Consider the following 20407-nt stretch of genomic DNA (forward strand, 5'->3'; position numbering starts at 1 on the left):
CTCAACAAGGAAGAGAGAGAAAAACATTTTTCTCCTCTTTGGAGTATAACTGGAATTTTTTTTTTAAAAAAGCTAAAAAAAATTTTTTTAAAGACTTATTTATTTGTGCATACAGAACTGGGGTACCAGCCAGAGATGCAGGGGTGGTGAGATTCACCAGAGACAGAGTGGGGAGCAGAACAGGCCAACTGACAAAGTACACTGCTAAGGGGAGCAGCGGGCGGTCAGGAGAGGTCTTCTGCACCAGGTGGTCACCTCCCTGGCAGTCGGGGATCATGGATGGAACTCATTCTGAAGTGGCTTTAGCTTCTTAGTGATGTGCTTTAACCAACTGGTTAAAGCACTACCAGGGAGGGCCCTACCAGGAGGGCACTACCAGGGAGGGCCCTAAAAATATTTTTTAAAAGAGTAAAATAACTCTTTTGTAATGAGGCCTTGGTACTTGAATATCTACAAAGAAAGACCAGGATGAATGCTTTTTAAGTTGGAGGTTTTAAAAGCAAGAAAGCCCTATTATGAGTAGATCCCCATTTCAATCTGAAAATATAAAAATAACAAGGTCTCCAGGTTTCATCAGCAAAGAGTCATGAATTTATCAGAACCATAGATGTGGCAGAATGTTGGGGAAAATGGTCCCAGGAGTGCTGGGGAACTGAAAACTAAATATTGTATCTGAAGAACAAATGTCACCAAGGAAGTGAGAAGATAGAGAAGTACAGGAATGGAACTCTGAACCTGCAAGTGGCTGGAGTTGTGGGTGACAGGAAGCGATCCCAGTGGAGCTGCCAGTGTGGTGGGATAACCAAGAGAGAGGGGCTCTCTGAAGGTCAAGCAAAGAAAGTGATTGCTTCAAGAAGTGTCAACAACTCTTTCAAATGCTGCTGATAGTTCCAAGACAGCTGAGAATTAACCATAGATTTAGCAAAAAAGAAACTAGTGACTTTGCCAGAAGATCTTTTAGTGGAGGTATAGGGAAGGTGGGAAGGGACAGAAAGTTTAAATTAGAGTGGATACAAGAATGAAAAGGTGAAGGAATGAGATTGCAGTTTCTCAAGGAGCTTAGAGGGAGAGTAGCAAAATAGGTTAGTAGCTGGAGGCAGATAAGTTGTCAGGAAGTTTTTCAAAAGGTGGAGAAATGGTGGAAAGTGGTAATATGCCTATGGGAATGATCTGGCATAGAGATCAAATTAATAATGTAGGATTCAGAGGTGCCAGTGGCAGGGCAACAACTTGAGAATGTAAGAGAAGACAGATCTAGTACAAGAGTTGGAGCACATGAAGTTCATTCTTGACAACAGGAAGGAATACAGTGCATAGTCCAGAGGCAGGTGCAATGGACCCAAAGTTTATATTTCTCCCAAATTTCAGATGATGAAATACTAACCCTAGAGGGGACAGTATTAGGATCTGAGATCTTTAGGACATAATTGGGTCATGAAATGGAGTCCTCTTGAATTGTATTAATAACCTTATAAAAGGAATCCCAGAAAGTTTTCTTGCCTTCTTTTCACAGTGTATGAGTATGAGAGGATGACAGTAAACAATCTGGAAGAAGGAACTCACCTCAACCAATCAGGCTGGAACCGGCTTTCAGACTTTCAGAAGTGTGAGAAACAAATTTCCATTGCTTGTGAGCCACCCAGTTTACAGTGCTTGTTAAAGCAGCCTGAATTTATATGTAAATTTAACAGATATGATGATGATAATTTTAACCTCTAAAATACTGACCTATGTTTTTTAAAAGTACAACATTTTAGTTTAATGAATTTAACAATAGGGTTAAGTCAGTAGTCTAGAGAATCCAGAAATTTTAAAGGAAATGTATATGTGATCAAATCATCTTTTTATGCTGCTTTTAATTTTTACCTCCCTGGTAAAAATTGTTGGATTCCTAAAATAATGAAAATACTTAATAAAATATTTTTATGCATAGATATATATTTTAAAGAAATGATTTTAACTTGTGAGAAAATACAATTTCAAAACAATAACAATGAATAATGGTTTTATTGTTAGATAACTGTCAGGATTCTGCTGAAACATAGTGTAAGACATGTATGAATGTCAACTGCCCATAACCAGGAAAGATGAAATGCGTAAAGCAGGTAGATCTGGCCTCGGGAGATGATGAAAATGACAGCATTTTAGAACCTGAGTTGTCTTAGCTATAACTGAGGGTAATCCCTGCCTTATAGGAATATCATGTGTGAGCTTCAAATAAGACAGCATAGTTAAGGCTCCAGAAATATACTAGGCAATGCACTTCAAAAAGCGATTAAAGAATATTTATTTGCTGCATAGTATGACAAAGGTAAAATAACATTCTTTCCCCTCATTTAGAAATGATTTCAGGCCCTCCCTGGTGGCGCAGTGGGTTAAAGCAAAGCACTAAGAAGCTCAAGCCACTTCCTCATGAGTTCGATCCCTGCCTGCCCCGGAGGTGACCACATGCATGGCTCGGCAGACGTCCTGACCCGCCCGCTGCTCCCCTCAGCAGTGTACTTCTTGATCTGCCTGTTCTGCTCCCCATTCTGTCCCTGGTGAATTCTCTCACCCTCCACATCTCTGGCCTGTACCCCAGTTCTGTATGAATAAAATAAATAAATCTTTAAAAAAAATGATTTCAGGCCCTCCCTGGTGGCGCAGCGGGTTAAAGCACAGCACTGAGAAGCTAAAGCCGCTTCCGCATGAGTTCGATCCCCGCCTGCCCCGGAGGTGACCACATGGCGAGGCAGACCTCTCCTGACCCGCCCGCTGCTCCCCTCAGCAGTGTACTTTGTCGATCTGCCTGTTCTGTTCCCCACTCTGTCTCTGGTGAACCCTCTCGCCTCCCCTGAGCCTCTCGCCTATACCCCAGTTCTGTATGTACAAATAAATAAATCTTTAAAAAAAAAAATGATTTCAGGACTAAGAATTTCAGGACATTTAAAAAGTATCTATTTTATTTTAAAAGTACCTAAATCTCAAAACAAACAAATACTAATATGTAAAGAAGTACACTCTTGCTGGGAATTATTAAATAGGTTGATTGTAAATTATGCATTACATTCTGTATTGAAGTCATTTTTGTAATGTTGCTAAATGGTCTTCTAAAATGCTTTAAATACAGAGTCTGAATAAATGGTGTAAATGACAGGAAATCTTGAGTGTGAATTAGAAATAACTGCTATCAACTCTTACCTTATTTGATAATAAATTTTAGCATTAGTGGTAAGGAGAGGAAAAGCATCTCATTAACATGTCAATGTGTTTTTATGCAGATAGGGTGTTATAGTACTGCATTAGAAATTTGATCAAGGTATAAACAAAAGTGATTTAAATGTCTTTGGATCAGTACCATCCAATCATAAGAGGTCCGTTAGTCCAGGCAGTCAGTACTAGAACTGGCCCAAACAACTGGAATGAGAGTGGAAAGTGAACTCATTTTTATGTTTAGATCCTGTAAAACATATTTGAGGAACTAAAAGTATGTGATCCTTTTAAATTCCAAAATATTCATCAAGCATTTTGTGGTACAAATATTAAAGACATAATCTGTACCTTCAACAATCTAGTGAAATAAAAATATCACAAATAATTGTTGTGTAAGGAAGTTTTGTTCAGTGGTGGTAACACTACCTCATCTGACAACTGTCCTTAGTCTGACCATCCACTTCCTTAAATCCTACTGAAGGAATTCCTTCTGATTTTCCCTTTTTTAAGGAAAAACACCAAGCTGCCCTTTGTTATGGTTATGTCAGGTTTATGTTAAAAGGCCAAAGAGTAACTATATAAGAGGCAATGTTTGTCTTAGGCAATACCATGCTTGTTGAGACTTTTGCCCTGTTATACCCCATAAAATTCAATAAATCTAAATCGCCTTCTGGGGCTTAATGGATTATGCTCTGATAATAAACACGGATGTCTGCCAACTATAGCAGCTGCAATACCAGCAATTGAGCTTATAGAATTGTATTTTACCTAAACTCACTTAGGTCAAAGTGTAGTGAAGTGGAAGAAATTATTACCTATCATAAAGCGATGGTTCCTGTTATTCGTTTGCTAAGGTCATCATGAGCAGAGTAATACAAAAATCCCTACAAATAAAAGGGGCGGACGGCTATTCTATGTAAGAAGACTTTGGTCCCAAGAAAACTCAAGTCAGTCTCTTCAGCACACATCACTCTTTATTTCAGCACTGTTTTGCAGGGTATAAGACTTCAGCCCCACAACAGCCAGGTGACAGCAAAGGGTAGCGGGGGAAATGATGAGAGCCCCCAGATGAAAGGGCCACCACTAGAAAAGTTGGGACAAGTAGGGGAAAGGCTGCCCACAGTGGGGCACGCGCTCTCCGGATCAGGCACCTCCAAATACCCCAAACGTAGACGATCAGAAGCCTGGTGAAGGTGGGAATGTCCCAAAGGGAATCCCGCGAAAAGAGCCAAGATGGACCCAGAGGGAGAAGCGGTGTCCTGTCCTCCGGCTTTGCTCAAAGGGGTAGCCGGCGTGAAAGGGGCGGGGGCGGCGATGGGCAGCAAGGGAGGAGAGGAGGGGCGAGGCGCCGCGGAAGGCCCCCTCCCCTCGCTCTCCCTCCCTTCCCCTTCCCCGCCGGGCACCGGAGCGCAACCCGCCGAGGCCCGGCCGCTGCAGGGGGAGGCGCCAACTCGTCGCGGCGCCAGGCCCCCGACCGAGCAGTAACGGCGACCCAGGAGGCGGAGCGGACGTCGCTCGGGCCTGCGCTGCAGTAAGGGGATGGGGGATGGCGTCGGAAGTCCATAGGGGGCGGCGGGCTCGGTGCGCGCAGCCTAGGGCTACCCCCGCTCAGACCACTTATCTCGACCCGGGCTGTGGATCTGAGAGTGGGAGCCCGCCGCGCACCGGGCGCGATGGTGGGAGACTAGCCCTCCAATATCGCCGATCAGGCCTCTTGGCGCGTGCGCGCGTCCGCCGACCCGGCATCAGCTGAGCAGGGTTCTGGGGCTACACCCCCTCCCAGCCCCGGGCCCAGGCGTCGTCGCGCGTGCGCGAATCTGGTTGCGGGTGGGGCGTGCGAGATTCCGCGACTTTCCTCGGCCGCGGGCTTTGGCGGCGTTGCGCATGCGCAAATCCACTGGCCGGGACGCTTCGTCCCCGAGGGTCGCCGATTAGCGTCGCCCTGGGCTGGTGCTGGGCTAGAGGCTTCCTGGTCCTGGCCTTACCACCACCTAGTGTGGCTGAGGGTGTTGGGGGTGTGCATCCCGTGTCCTAGGGGAGATACCTCCCTCAGAGTGTCGTCTTTCTTCTGCACTCTGTCTCGTGTAGGCTGCTGACATTTACATTTCTGTGGTTCTTGACCCTGGGAAAATCTAGTAACCCAGCAACCGGGCCCCGAACCTCATCGCTGATTCTTTTAGCATTTGGACCTGAGCTTGAGGACTGGCGCAGAAAGTTAGCTAAGTTAGGCAAAGCTGTTTGGGCGCTGCTGTGAAGAAATGGGGAGAAATCGCCATGAGACTCTATCTTAAGCTGGAAGAAATTGCTCTCTGTTCAGTCCTGAAGATAGAGATTTTCAGACGTTGAGAAACTTTGCAAGCAAGCCATCACCTTGACCGAGAAAGGACTTCCTGCCTGAGTTGGAAGGCGAGTTCAGAGTGAACTTTTTGCTTTTGTTTACACAAAATGTTGGAACAGTTCAAGTTCAGGACTGTAACAAAGTGCATGTCATAGAGCTCCTTGGTGCCTCACTCGGCCACTTATTCTGGGTCAGAGCTGAATAAAAGTGGTAAAAGTTCACAGAGGTTTGGAATCATGCACTTTACCCCAGACTCAGAAGTTGAGAGTCACTGCTCATTGCTGACGCTCCTGGCTTTGCCTTCTAGTACTAGGAGCCCTACCCCTTCCTGGGCAGTGGTACTTAGTTAAGTCAGTTTCATGACTTCTGGAGCTACTTGGAAAGATGTCATTACTGTGTGCCTTGTTGTAATCTTGTATGATGTCTTGACACTTGGAATAGAAGGACCACTTAATATCAAAATCGGAGTAACCTAGGTGAAATGTAATCTATTTCCCAGAGCCCTACGCATTGTAATATATATGCTATTAAATAGTAGGTAAAAGCATTTGAAACCATACATCCTTGCACACCCCCCTCCCAGCAGCAGGCTTTATTGCTGTTGCAAGGCTTGCTAAAAATTCCACGCCATGCTTCTGCTTTTTTCTGTGACCTAAACCCTGTCCCACCACATCTGCATCACAACCAACTTCTTAAAAGTCTCAAACCAGTTACCCTCAGGTGAGGGTGACCCCCTCACCTATACTAGTTGCGACACTGGTTTCCCATCTTCTTACTTAGAGCTCTCTTGTGTGCGATCAGTCTTTCCCATAACTGGAGCTCAGTATACATACTTGTTAATGATATACATGAAATTGGAATCTGACTCCAGAAATATTTTGTGCTGAATTCACACAGACATTTGTTGAGTACTTTGTACTCACTTTTGTTTTACATTATGTCAGTGAACAAAAAAAAAAAAAAAAAAAAATTCCTTCTGGAATTTACAAAGCAAAGAATGATTAACTATTATTGTTTAAAATTTTACATACTGTGAAAAAGGATGGGATTGGGATTGTAAGTATGGGCTGCAATTTTAAACAGCATGGTGATGGTGGGTCTGAAGAGAGCATTGCAAGTGTTTATGATGAATTGGTTTTCAAAATTAAATATCTTTCTTCAAGAAAATGTGTTCTCTAGTATAGCTCTCTAAGCCAGTATACCATAGCTTGACCATTGTAACAAGTGTGTCCTTTATAGTACATAAATTTAAAATATTTTTCTAAATAGAGGTCAAATTACTTCGAATTTTGCATTTTAACTCAGCATATCAAATGAAGAGACTGGGCTCTTAAATGGAAGAAACTAGCCAAGCAATTACTACAGATCTATTGAGAGGAACTTGCTTATTTTCTTCACATTTTACTGTTTGTTGCAATTACTTTTTAATGTCCCTTTCACTGTGGATGACTGTTGAGTGTCTTTTCTAAGAGTGGTGGTTGATTTTCTTAATTTGAAACCATGGAAGATTTACCTAGGTCTGATATACTTCAGGTATTACCTTATTGTCTTAGAAGTTTTTGAATGAACCAGACAAGCCAAACCAAATTTTAATTCAAAATTAAAGGAGACTTAGAAAAAAAGATTGATAGAGAGGAACGACTTTAAAAAGTAAAGAGTGCTTTCTCTTCAGCTTCTTTACTTTAGTAGATTACATTCCATGTTTAAATATAAAAAATTATTAATCTAGAACTTTAAATATAGAGCTTATGCCATTAGGAGCTATCATATTTAACTTCAGTTTTATCACTAGACTAAAATAAAATTAAAATAATCTTAAGATACCACTACTTTACTGGAGTTGAATTACTATAAATCCCAACTGACCAGGAAAGAGAATTGAGACAAGGAATGAAATTATCAGTATTACAGCATAATATCAGGACACTAACTCTATAAGTTGGATAGAGTTTAACTCTATAAGTGTAATAGAGGGCCAATAAGAATATCTACTTCAAGGGAGCAGATAGCTCATTTCCCTGAAAAAGGATATCTACAGTATCGTTTAGCTAATGTGATCCTTCTCACTTTAATTATACAAAAGGACTATGTACCCAGTTCATATGGTGAGTCTCCTGGAAATTTAAGTCATGATAGTTTTTTTCTGCATTAAGCTGTGTCTTCTATATGAATTCAACTTTAGTAATCTAACTTGGGCTAAGATCTATTCTGTGTATCTTCCCATGGAAGATATTTTTGAGCTAATAAATACCAATGGGTGACAATATGTGAGTAAATAATAAATTGTGACATTATAATGTATTCTGCATTATGCTGAGAATATTTGATACCAAACAGAATGAATCTCAAATGGAAATGTACCAAGAGGGTCTACTATGTTGAAATACTACATACTTAAATTTCAAATGCATTCACAAATTTCTCAAGTTTACTTTAGGTAGAATAACAATCTAAAAATATTTGTGTAGTTTGTGTTGCTTTTTCTTTTCATATTTGAAAGTGATCCATTTGCTCTGTGTGGCTGAAAAGAACAACATTGGTGAGCTCAGTAATCTTTTAAAATACAATTCTGCTTTGGATTGAGTATTTCTGTGTTCTGCAATTCAGTTTCCTATTTACCATAAGCATGGTAATACTATTTTCTTTGAGATTGTGCTTTGGTTTCAGCTGCAGTTTAGGTTTTTTAGTTATGTTTATCCTGTTAATAATTGTCTCAGGCTAGTTGGCAGCTGTGTAGGTATCTTACTGTTGTCATTGATTTATGAGGTAGCACTTAAGTAGAGCTAAATTATAGCTGACATCACTTTTTTTGCAAGTGACAATTGCAGTCATGTTTCATTATTTTATATAATTTTATTATAAGTTATAGGTGACACTTGAAAAGCTGTTGTAGCTATTATTTAATGACTCAGCTAAGCATGTAGTTATAAACTATTGATACCCATTGACATTTACTTGGTCTGGAACTCATTAGCACACTGGCACTGTGTTTGCTGTGCTGTGACCTAAGACATTGAATTTCTTTAATGTCCTGTGTCTTTGATCTTAAAAGCATCCACTTTGTTGCCTCAATAGGGGAATTTGAGTTTTATATTGCAAGAAAACATTTATATGTTATGTTCCTTAAGTATAACTTTAGAGTTGACCCCATAGTATTAAGTTGAATGAAAAATATAGAATACTTGACTTTCTCTATAGAAATTCCTAAGGTTTTTTTAAAAAACTCTTTCTTATTAAAAAAAAAAACCAAACTTCTTCTTAGGGGATTACTTCTAAAGAGTAGCTACAACCATTTAGAAGGGCTTGAATAACTGTAAAATAACAATTTCCATGATATGGTGTGTCTAGTTTATTAACTCTTAAGATCCTTGAGTATTGGGGCTGGGGAAATGTGGCACAAGCAACTAAGAGCTAAATATCCTTTTGTTCCACTTTTTTTTTTTTTTAAGTATTTGCTTTCAAATAAGTATGTGCTCTTTAGCTCAGGCACATCCTAGTACAGGTGCATAATAAATATTTGTTGAATATATTAGGCAAATGAATACATGCTGTATAATCAGTTTAACTCTTTATTTAGTCAGTAATGTTTCCAAGTGATATGAAACATTGTCATATTAGCAGACAGGATGATTAGCAATATTACTATTGCTTGTTACCGACAATAATATGTAAAATTTATCAATGATGAACTTTGTTCAGCAAAAGGATTTATTTTACTTGTTTTAGAGAAGATTAGGAATGATTTTATTTATTAAGTTCAGTTATCAAAAGATTGTCCGTTTGACCACTCATCTTCTACTTTGTAATTGAGAATGTAGAATGTGGAGAAGATTCTTAAAATAAAAATATGAATAAAGAGTTATCTGTACCAAAGAGGAATAAATTGGAAATAAACTTTGGAATTACACAATTTTTTTTTTGGGTGGGTGCCTATATAGAAATGTTGTACAAAAGATTATCTTAGTTAACATATAACATATATTTGATTTTAAAAATTGCTTCTTGCAAAACCTTGGCCCTTGAGTGTCTAACTTGGACCCTTTTTTTTTTTTTTATTCGTACAGACCTGGGGTACAGGCCAGAGATGCGGAGGGTGAGAGGATTCACCAGAGACAGAGTGGGGAGCGGAACAGGCAGATCGACGAAGTACACTGCTGAGGGGAGCAGCGAGCGGGTCAGGAGAGGTCTGCCTAGCCATGCATGTGGTCACCTCCGGGGCAGGCAGGGATCGAACTCATGCGGAAGTGGCTTAAACTTCTTTGTGCTGTGCTTTAACCCGCTGCGCCACCAGAGAGGACCAACTTGGACCCTTTAAAGGAAAAGAACAGTGGGTCTTCCTGGTGGCCTAGCAGTTCCGTATCAGCACCATCAGCTCAATGGCCTGAGTTCAGTCTTGGGCAGGGAGTTAACATATATGGCACAACAACCCCCTCCTTTCTCGCCACTGCAGTGTGTTTCAGTCAATCTGCCTGTTCTGCTCCCCACTGTGTCTCTGGTGAGTCCTCTCAACCCCTGCATCTTTGATCTACAACCCAGTTCTTATTTGCAATAAATAAATAAATAAAAGCAAAGTGCAGTGGCAGGAATTTCTGTTTGGATAAGGTATTAAATTACATTTAAGTAAAAGTGATTTCATTTATCCCCACACACATGTAAGGGATAAGCCAGTTAATTAAGATATAGTCAGTAATGAATGGGATGACCTTATGTGACGATCTTCCCAATATGGTGTCATTCTTTGTCTTGGATCTGTAAGAAACATTGTCCTCTTGTGCAGAAAATAGGGAAATATGTAAGCAGATTTAGACAAGAAGTAGAAAACACATTTTTGCCTTTCTAATATATTAATGGTTAACTTTTTCCTATTTGGGATTTTTTTCTTCATGGCATTTAAGATAACATACTATGTCTGTTAATTAGTTATTATAGTCTTAGGGATTAATAAAATTTTATCTTGCCAAAGATAAAGTTGTGATTTATGAGTTGTCATTATCAAAACCTTTTTGAATCCCTATATTAATGGTAAAGGCCATATTAGAATAGTGGTATTTTGATTCTAAGATGTTGTTTTCCTTAACATTGAGTAACCTTATCCTTCCATAGTCAGATGATTTTTTCAATTTAAGCTTAAAATCTTGAAGTCTTCAAACTGTCAGATTGAAAATTCAAATCTACCAATTCGTTGTTGGAATTTCATGGCACATTTTATTTTTGGCCTTATTTCTATCAAAATTTTATTATAAAAAAATTCCCATCAAAGTACAGCCACAGTTGTATTGTTATCTATAAAACATTAAAATAGTATTGGTTTTATAAAACTTTATCAGTTGCATAGTATATTTATCATTCTGTGGCTTAGTGATTTTTTTTTGGTCAAAACTGAGTGATTTTTTTTGGCCAGAATTGATTTGAACGTTTTCTGTGTTAAACCTAGATAATTTATTTTAATTGCCATATGATATGCACATGACATTTCTAAATTCGGTTGATGTATCCTGTTGATCAATTCTGTTTGCTAATTCTTGTATATGCTCTAGAGATCATCTAGGTCAGTATTTTTCAAACTGCAGGGCATGACTTAATTAGCAATCTTGAAATTTTCTAGTGGGCAGATACATCAGTTTCTTTTAAAAATGAAATTTGAAATAGGGTACAATAGAATAGAATAGAATAGAAATACCATTCAATGTAGTAAGGGCAAGAATTATTTTGTGGCGCTAATGTTTCAGGGGTCTGTGTGTGTGTGTGTCTGTGTGTGTGTGATCAGAAAAGCTTGAAAGACATTCCTCTGGCCTAAATATTGTCAAATTGCTCTCTAAAGTCATTGGATCAGTTTCCATGCCTTCTAGCAGTGTGAGTGCACCTTTTGATTGACATCCTTGCCACAGTAGGTAATGTCCCCCTTTAATTTTGCAAATCTGGTGAATAAGGTTCATCTCATTGTGAATTCCACGATAAATTCCATTGTGAACATGAGAATCTTTTAATGTTTATGTTTTGTAAAGTATTCCTTTGTGAATGGTGTTTCCTTTGTCCATTTCTAAGTGGATTCTTTGTGTTTATCTGATTTTTAAGTATTCTTTAAATAATCTAGATGTTAATCTTTTGCCAGCTATCAATTATGCATTTTGAAAATAAATATCTTCTCACGTTCTGTGGCATGGTTTTCTCCTTTTTATTTCCACTTTGTCTCTTTAAGCTTTAATGTAATAAAATTTATCTGTTTTTTTTCTTTGTGGTTTACTTTGGATACTAATTAAGGTATCATTCATGCCTGAGGTCATAAAGATGTTTTCTGTACTTTTTGCATAAGTTTGGAAGTCTTACTTTTTTCACATTCCAGGGGTTTCCCTTTGGTTTTCTACTTTAAAATACCAAAGATTAAACTATCTTCATTATGTATTTTTTCATGAATTTCAGTGCCTAAATTGACATCTGATCCCAATGTGTAAAGTATAAAATCTATGAATTGAGCACCTCTACTGAAAATTTAATGGAACCTATGTAATATTTACATTATTTTTTTCAGATAATTGTTAGTTGTAAGATATTCTTTTCCTCCTATTTTTCTCTAATTGAATGTATTTATGTGTTTACATTTCAGTCACATTAACCCTCATAAGGATATAGAAGGAAAAGGAATAAAGATGACTGCTGAATATTGGGCTCCAGAAATTTAAAACAATCAGGTACAAGCATTTTTAGAAGGAGCATTTCTGATTACTCAATATAAAATAAAACTCTTTGGAATATACTCTTTTGGAATTTAAACTACCTCTGCAGTACTGGAGGATCCAAGTGGAGGAATCAGTGTTGGGTTCAAATCAGTACTGACTCTGACCCTGATTGACTAGAGACTGTTGAGCATGTTATTAAAGCCTGTCCCTAAAATAGAGGGTAATGATTATATCTGTTTCAATTGGATGCTGTTTTAAAGATTAGATGAGATAAGGCAAAGTACTTACTTGATAGCACAGAGTAACTATTTTTTACTGTTACTGCTATTTAGATTCATGTTTATCCTATCATGGGTAGAGTATTATGTACATATACTGTGGATTTTTAAAAAGTTTATTTTGATATACTACTTAATAGAGATATTTGATATACTACTTAATAGATTGGTGACATAATAAAATAGTTAGAATCCTTAGATCTATTTCACAAGCTATATTCTTCAAATAGCTCAAATTGGGAAAGATAGTTTTCTCTATTATGTATGTATTGCACTGGAAGAATGTTAAAAAGTAATCATTTTCTCCAGTGCCAGAGAATTTGCAGTTTTGTCTTGAAGGACATCCTGGTCAACAAAAGTGAAATTAGTTAATCTTATTTTTTAGTATTAATTGAATTGGCCTATTATCTTTTTGAATATTGTAGTTTCCTTATGCCATATGTGTAATTATGTTTTAAAATGAATAGTCAAATAAACAGAATGACCTGTTTTCCATCACTCTAATTTAAAGAATTACTATGCTTGAAGTTGGTAAAAAAGCACTGAAAAGAGCTATTTTCCCTTCTTAAGAACCCATGATTGTATAACATTAGCAAGATTGCCCTTCTATTAGGAACAAAGATGCCTAAATTAGAATGAGAGGCAATCCTGCATCTCTCTTTTCTTTCTGTTACTTATTTTCTTCTTTGTCTTGATTCCTTTCTTCTATTCTTCTCTTCTAGCTCTTTTTATTTCTTAATCCAGTAAATTTGGGACAGACATGAAAGATATTTCTAGTTAAAATGAAGCTAAAATGAAAAGAGAAGGCTTCTCAAGATAGGCATTCTCTACTACACAAAGGGTGCTTTCAGTGAATATATTGTGTCCTATGCTGAAGCATGTGCTGGGTAGTTACAGCAATGAATGAGTCATAGCCTTCTCTCTTAAAGAGTTTGCAAATTAATAGCACATGATGCAGAAAATGAAAAGTGCCATAAGTGAAATAAAAAAAGTTCTGTGGAAATATAGAGGGGGATGGGTTATAGCCCCAGTCTGTCACCACAGGTGATAAGAAAACTGATGATGTGAAGCTCAGTGGCAGTTATGTTGGATTTTAGAGAATTAACAGATCTCTGAAAGGGTAGTAAGAATTAATTCAATATGGTAAATTATTTTTCCATAAGGCAACAGTGTCAAGTGTTAGAATTTACTGATTTATAAGTGAGAAAATTTTGAGTGATCCTGCAAAAAAGAAGAGTATCTTTTTCAAATACTAGAAATAATTCAGTTTGAATTATAATTATTCTGAATTATTATTATTCCTTATATATATTCTGACACACTTTTTTTTTTTTTAAAGATTTATTTACTTGTGCATACAGAACTGGGGTACAGGCCAGAGGTGCAGGGGCGGTGAGAGTAGAGAGCAGATCAGGCGGATTAACGAGGTACACTGCTGAGGGGAGCAGTAGGCAGTTCAGGAGAGGTCTGAGGTGTCATGTGGATCACCTCGGGGCAAGCAGAGATTGAATTTAGGAGAAAGTGGCTTTAGCTTCTTAGTGCTGTGCTTTAACCCACTGCACCACCAGGGAAGGCCCCTGACAGACATTTTTAGAGCTGAGGAAAACTTTTTTTTTTTTTGCCAGTATCCTCAAGGGCATGTATTACATTGTTAAGGATTATTGTTAAGAATTGACCTTATTATTGTTTTTCTTGGTTTGTTATAAGAATGTGTTTGTTGATAGTCAGATAAAGAGTTCTGAGATTAATCTTAAAATATTGATTGTACTTAAGTAAATTATACCTAACCTCATAAATCAGAAAAAAATCAACATAATAAAATATAATTTTGTTACATTGCTTTTAAAGGGAGAAAGAATATTTTTTCTATTTTACTATGGCCATAAGATAGCTAATTGTGCAACAACTAAGCCATAGTCCAGCCATGTTGCATATTTTCTGATAGGGCTGCTTCTGTTGTTCCTGCAATTTGCTAGAAAGTAGTTGTGGGTGGTGGTTAAGAACATTCAGTGTTGTTACACACTTGGTAGCTGTTATTTTGGATTTTTTGTTAAAGTCTTGGATAACAAAGCCACATTCATTCATTCATTCTTTCATCCTTTTCATTCTTTCATCCTTTTCATTTGTTCTTCCTTCCCCTGCCTCATCCCCCTCAGTTTAGCCAACCATTCATGTACTCTTCCTTCAGTGGAGTGGACAATAAATCTGCTCTTCAAAATAATTTGGAGCTCTTCAGTCCCAGGAAAAATTGACCAAGGTCTAAAAATAATTTTTTCTTGTCTATAGGAAGTCAAGTCTGAATTAAAATTTTTGTATTTGTTTCTTTATAGATTTTAAGAATGTGTGTTATCCGGGGATTAGTTTTAACAGTCAGCAGGACAGTTCCTATAAAGAGCACATGTGGCAGTTGCAGAGTAGTTGAAACACTTTTTGGGTTTTATAGCTGTTAGCTTCCCTGCCTAACACTTAGTCTCTTGTTTCCCCTTTTCCATATTTGACCTTACCTTATTTTCTGTGTTAATTAGAAGTAAAATAATTTAAACCAACCTAGTTTCATTTGACATTAGGGATCCTGATTTCATCACATACTTTTTCCTCAGGGACTGCAAGGACTGAGTCCATATGGAAGAAGAACTACCCCCTTTCTATGGAGAAAGTGGCAAGGTTAGACAAACTCATGCCCTTAGAGCATGTATTTTCTGTTGCATGAAAAATTCCTCATCAAATACCTGTTGGTTATTTGATAGGAAGACCAGTAAGATACTATGCATGTTTGAGATAGTGACACTTGAGTTGTACAAGGAGTATCGTTCACCCCCTACTTTCACGGACAGTGTTGTCCTATAAGAGGGTCTGAATTGAAGAGTGTTTATTTATTCCATTCCTAGAGGTTTAAGTTAACTATAAAAATACTTAATCTTAGATGTCATGTTCTTATTGAGGATGGTTTTTATAAATTTATTAAAGATATTATTTCTTTTTCATTACATCTAAACATTACAGTTCCCCAGCCAATGTCCATTTAGTGTCCAGCTGATACTAAAAGTTTCACACCTTTCAGCAGACATTTCCATCTTGTGTGATTTTTATTAAAATATCTGTTCTTTATTGTTAACAGCTTAATATTATCAGCCTCTATTAACTTTCATTTTTTGATTTCCACTCTTTTTAAATTAAATATCCTCAAAATTCTATAAAATAGTAAATAATTATACAAAGTCAGCATAGTATGTAGAGATAGCAAAGATTCTGAAACTGTACTGTAATTTTACCATGTGCTGACTTGAAGTATTTGTTGGAAAGCCCCACAGCAGCTCCTGAGGGTCATATAAAATAATAATAGAAAAATTCCTAGTTTATCCTGGGAATAGGTTTTATAAATGAAAGGACTAGAACTAGCAATGAAATTGCTTCATTGCATAGAAAATGTTATGCTGCCAGCAAATCCTCAAAATGGGGGTGTTGGTATCATTAAAAAAAGGCTTTTTTGCTAGGTGTGCCTAACATGTATTTTAAATTCTATCTCTGTATGATGTATTTTAAATTAAATGTGACAACTTAGTGGTTTTAGGTAGTTAATTGAAGTATCATTTAATTCATAATGAGTCAGAATTATACAAGTAGCACAAACACAAAGCATTAATAAAATCCATGTAGGGCACTAATATTACAGATATGCATTTCCTTAACTGTGTTTTCTTTGAGCTTATCTTAAAATTTCATTGTTTTGCATTTCCTAAATGTAAGAATGGGGGAGGTAGACTGGATGTGAATGAAGCAGTTAAGTCACTGAACTGGGATTACCACCTTTGCTGGTGGTTTGTAGGGAGAAGTGTTATCTTCTAGTAGTGTGAAGTCTAAGGACACGATTTTGGTGACATACATTGCCAAGTTCTCATTCTGGGGCAGCACTTTTTTCTTCAGATAGATTTTCTATTGCCCACTTTTGGCTCTTGCATAGCCAGCTCTCTTACTTAACAGCTGGCCATAGAGGCAGTTGGGTGCCTTTCTGCAGAGATATCTGCTAGCTGCCTCATGGAGTGGCTGTGGTGTGGTGGAGGCCGTGACAGGATACTGTGTGTGAATCCTTACCCTGTGTACACTCATTATTCCATATGTATGTATGTATGTATGCAAAGTATATCACATATACTTTATATTTGTACAAGTGTATAGATATAAAAAATGTATAGCTGTGTACACTCATGAGTGTGCCAGATGAGTGTATTTTTTCGGTAATCAAATATGCTGTATTTCAAGGTTGTTATTGAATTTGAACTTCAAAAAGTATAAGCATATGCATTTTATAAATTAAACCAGCAGTTTACTAGAACAGTTCCCCCACAACTTGTAGGGAATTTTGATGAATAACCTCTAGCAGCCAGCCATCTGACACATTTAATAAGCAACTGTATTCATATGTCTGTTGTACTTACATTCTGTTGTAATTATTTAGGTCTTTTAAAAATTAAATTGTGAGTTCCTTGTGGAAAGTGACTTTGTTTCATTTTTATTTCTTTAGTATCTGACACTCAATGATGTTCAGTGATTCTGTCAGACTCAACATTCTCTAGACCAGTAGCATCTTTAAACAAATGTATAACTGCAAATACATTCCATACACACTGCAGTCCCTGTGGTGTTAGTGCAGATATCCAGGAAGAACGTTTAGAATTCAATGAATTGTAAACAAGCTGGTTAGATATTCAATCTTAAACTAGGTGTCTAGGAGACCACTCGGTTTTGTAGCAGGGAGGTTTAAATCCAACCATCTGCTCGAATGGAAAACAACGAGGTAGCAACCAATCACTGAATTATTACCCGTTTTCTCATTGTAGGTTGCCATCTGTCTGGTCTGTGGGAGACTGCCCACAGTGGGCACTACTGCTTTGTTCATTAGAAACTTTTAAAAGACTAAAATAGCCAAACCTACAAAAGCAAGCAAATACCAGGTCTTCCATAGTATAACTTTTTATGTGAGCTTTCTGTTCAGCCACAGATGGTATATGGGAAGGAATGTGGTCTCACTTGCTTAGAAACTAGTGATCTTAGAGGATTACTTTGTGTGCCTCAGTTTCCTTATATGTAAAATGAGGACTGCTATATCTGTGTCCTACAGTTGTGAAGCTTAGAAATAATATAACTTATAACTAGCTGTTGCATTGGACAACACCACACTGATAAAGCTACGGGAGTTGTGGAGCAGGCTACGTAATGCAAGATGCTGCTCAAGAGCAAGATCCTGGCCTTTTTACTGATAAGCCAGCATACAGCGTTAATCATATGAAGAAGTAGATAAAGAGAGGGAGAAGTAGAAGAAATAGGGGAAGGATGAAACTGTACTTCTCATCTTTTGATAGGTTGGTATATAGATGAAGCCCTGACTCCTCAGTCAGGATTTCAATCTCATCAATAAGGCATTCCACTGATCAGCCTCTAGGGTCCTTCGTTATATATCAGTAAACGGCCCCCCAGGCATTCCTGGTCATACCTCATGAGGTATAAGTCAGGAATAAGTTTATGCATCCGTCCTCATCCCCCTGGGCATTCCCAGTCATACCTCTTGATGCACGCCCTTCCCAGAGTGATCCAGCTTCTTTATGCTCTTAATTGATTTTCAAGTTACCTGGTAGGGTTGGGCTCCTATGACTGGGCAGTTCTGACCTTGCTTTAGGAATACAGAACTGTAGGTAATAAAATAGACTGGATAAGCCACCTAGCATTATCAGACCCACAGCTAGCTTATTAGCATATTTACATTAAATATTGATGCCACACCCCATATATTGTTATTTTTGAAATTTATAGAATTAAATAGAAAAATAAGTTAAAATGAAGACCAGGTGGGTGACTTAAAGTATAGGCTTTGACTAATGCTAGCATATGACAATTTGTTCTGTTACATGGTGGACTTCAGTACTGCCCAAAAGATAACAGGTCAGGGCTTTACAGTTCCAGGTGAGGTAATGTGGAGGGATTAGCACCACCAGGGAGCTTGCCCTGTTTTAGGCTTTGCCGCTAAGGTGGATGCTGTGAACAAAGGCTGCTTGGCCTCTCTGTTCAGCAAAGGCTGAGTAGATTAAAACAAAAGAAAATTATTCTTTTGGAGTCTAGAGGTCTGAAATCACAGTGTTAGCAGGGTTCTGGTCTCTGAATGCTCAAGGGAAGCATTCTTCCTTGTCTCCTTCCAACTCCTAATAGCTCCCATCAAGCCCTGATCTGCTATGTAGCTGTATCACTGGTCATTATCTCATCTGTGAAGGGCCTGAATAGAATGAGAGCTGAAAGAAGTAAACATTCATACTCTTTCTCCCCTCCTGGTTGATTGTCTTGGGACACCATTCTCATCTTCTGCAGTCAGCTTGGGATTTACATCATTGCCTCCTCTGGTTTTTAGGTCTTTGGAATTGGGAACTGGTGTGAATTATGCCACCAGCTTTTCTGTGTCTCCTGTTTGTGGATGGCAGATAGTGGGACTTTCCCTATTTATAGGAAATAATAATTGTGTGGCCCAGTTCCTCATAATAGATAAATGACTGAATGAATAAGTAAATATTCTCATGTAATAAATGTATGTAAATGTGTATTCGATTTTTAAGGTAGAAGGGATAAATATCCTTTAAGGTCTGTGGAAAATGAATAGCTAGTTTATTTAACTCTTTACCAGACCCATTCATAGTAAGATTGGCTTACTAACTGATGGGGACAACATGTCTTTGTGCCTTTAAGTCAACCAAAGCTATGATGATTATTGATGGAAATGGCCAAACATGCAAATTGATAGGCAGTTTGTCTTAGGTAGTCTGTAATCTTTAAAATTTTTCAAAGTTGAAAAGTACAATAAGTAAAAATATTTCCAGTTTAGCAAATAAATAAAACCTATTTCAAAACATCTTATAGCTTCCACATGGAAAGCTTAATTTTGAAATTCTAGCTTCTCATCTGTGAGAAAATTTAGTTTCTATTGTTGAGCCAGTTAGTTTATGGCACTTGTTATGGTAGTGCTAGCAATTATGTTCATGTATTTCCTGGGCATTTCTTCCTGCCAATCCCTAAACCTGAATGAGGGAATGAGGGAACCCTTCAACTGAAGGTCAGAACTGACCCATGAATTGAAGCTTCTAGAGTGTTTGTTTGGTGTCACCTTTGGTAGTGTTCTTTCTAAGTGACTTGTTTTATTAAGACTTACACAGTAGATGAAATAAGTAGTTCTTTCTCATTTCTCCCTCACTGCCTTTCCAGTCAGCCATTTTTAGAGCAACATTAGAACATGGTCAGTATTCAAAGTACCTGTTAGATATTCAGCTCCCCAAAGTTCAGCTGTGGATGATTCCCGTGTCCTTGAGGAAAATGAGTGTGTGAGATCTTATTCCACCCAGGGCCTCTTGCTCTTCATTGCCGTGAGAGAAGTACTGAAGCAGCTGAGCTTGTGGGAGGCCTCTCAAAAATAGATACAGCTTGTTCCTCAGACCTGTGCTAAGTCTTCTACATAAGTAAAAGGGGCAAAGAAAATCTGTATTTTCTTAATAAACTGTGTATGTATATGTGTATATAAGTACATACACAAATAACTGTATCTGTATGTGTATGTATATGAACATATATACACACAAATAGATCTACTTTGTGTGTGCATATATATGTAATTGTTTTTTTCCCTTTCAGCCAGTGCAGGCTACTCTGTCATCTTTGAAGATGTTAGATGTGGGAAAGTGGCCGATTTTCTCCCTTTGTTCTGGGGAAGAACTGCAGTTAATTCGTCAGGCTTGTGTCTTTGGCAGTGCTGGCAATGAAGTTTTATATACTACAACAGATGATGAGGTAACTTGGAAGAAAAATTTTGACCCCCTGTGTTTTCAGTGATGGATTTGTTATATTGAAGATCTTGGGGAAACTCAGAAGTTGACGTAAAAAAAAAAAAA

At 37.8% G+C, this 20407-nt stretch overlaps 1 protein-coding gene across 1 annotated transcript in view; it reads left to right on the forward strand.

Moving 5' to 3' along the window:
• The first annotated feature begins 4157 nt into the window (after nt 1-4157).
• Nucleotides 4158-20407, forward strand: part of RCBTB2 (regulator of chromosome condensation (RCC1) and BTB (POZ) domain containing protein 2) — a 46700-nt gene continuing 30450 nt past the window's right edge. The window contains exons 1-4 of the mRNA XM_004680251.2: nt 4158-4723; nt 12135-12219; nt 15086-15149; nt 20151-20306. Coding sequence (XP_004680308.1) covers nt 15108-15149; nt 20151-20306 — 198 coding nt within the window. The 5' untranslated portion in view covers nt 4158-4723; nt 12135-12219; nt 15086-15107. The remainder of the gene's footprint in view (nt 4724-12134; nt 12220-15085; nt 15150-20150; nt 20307-20407) is intronic.

The sequence above is a fragment of the Condylura cristata genome, unplaced genomic scaffold, assembly GCF_000260355.1.
Source record: "Condylura cristata isolate star-nosed mole 26May11 unplaced genomic scaffold, ConCri1.0 scaffold00010, whole genome shotgun sequence".
NCBI classification, from domain to species: Eukaryota; Metazoa; Chordata; class Mammalia; order Eulipotyphla; family Talpidae; genus Condylura; species Condylura cristata.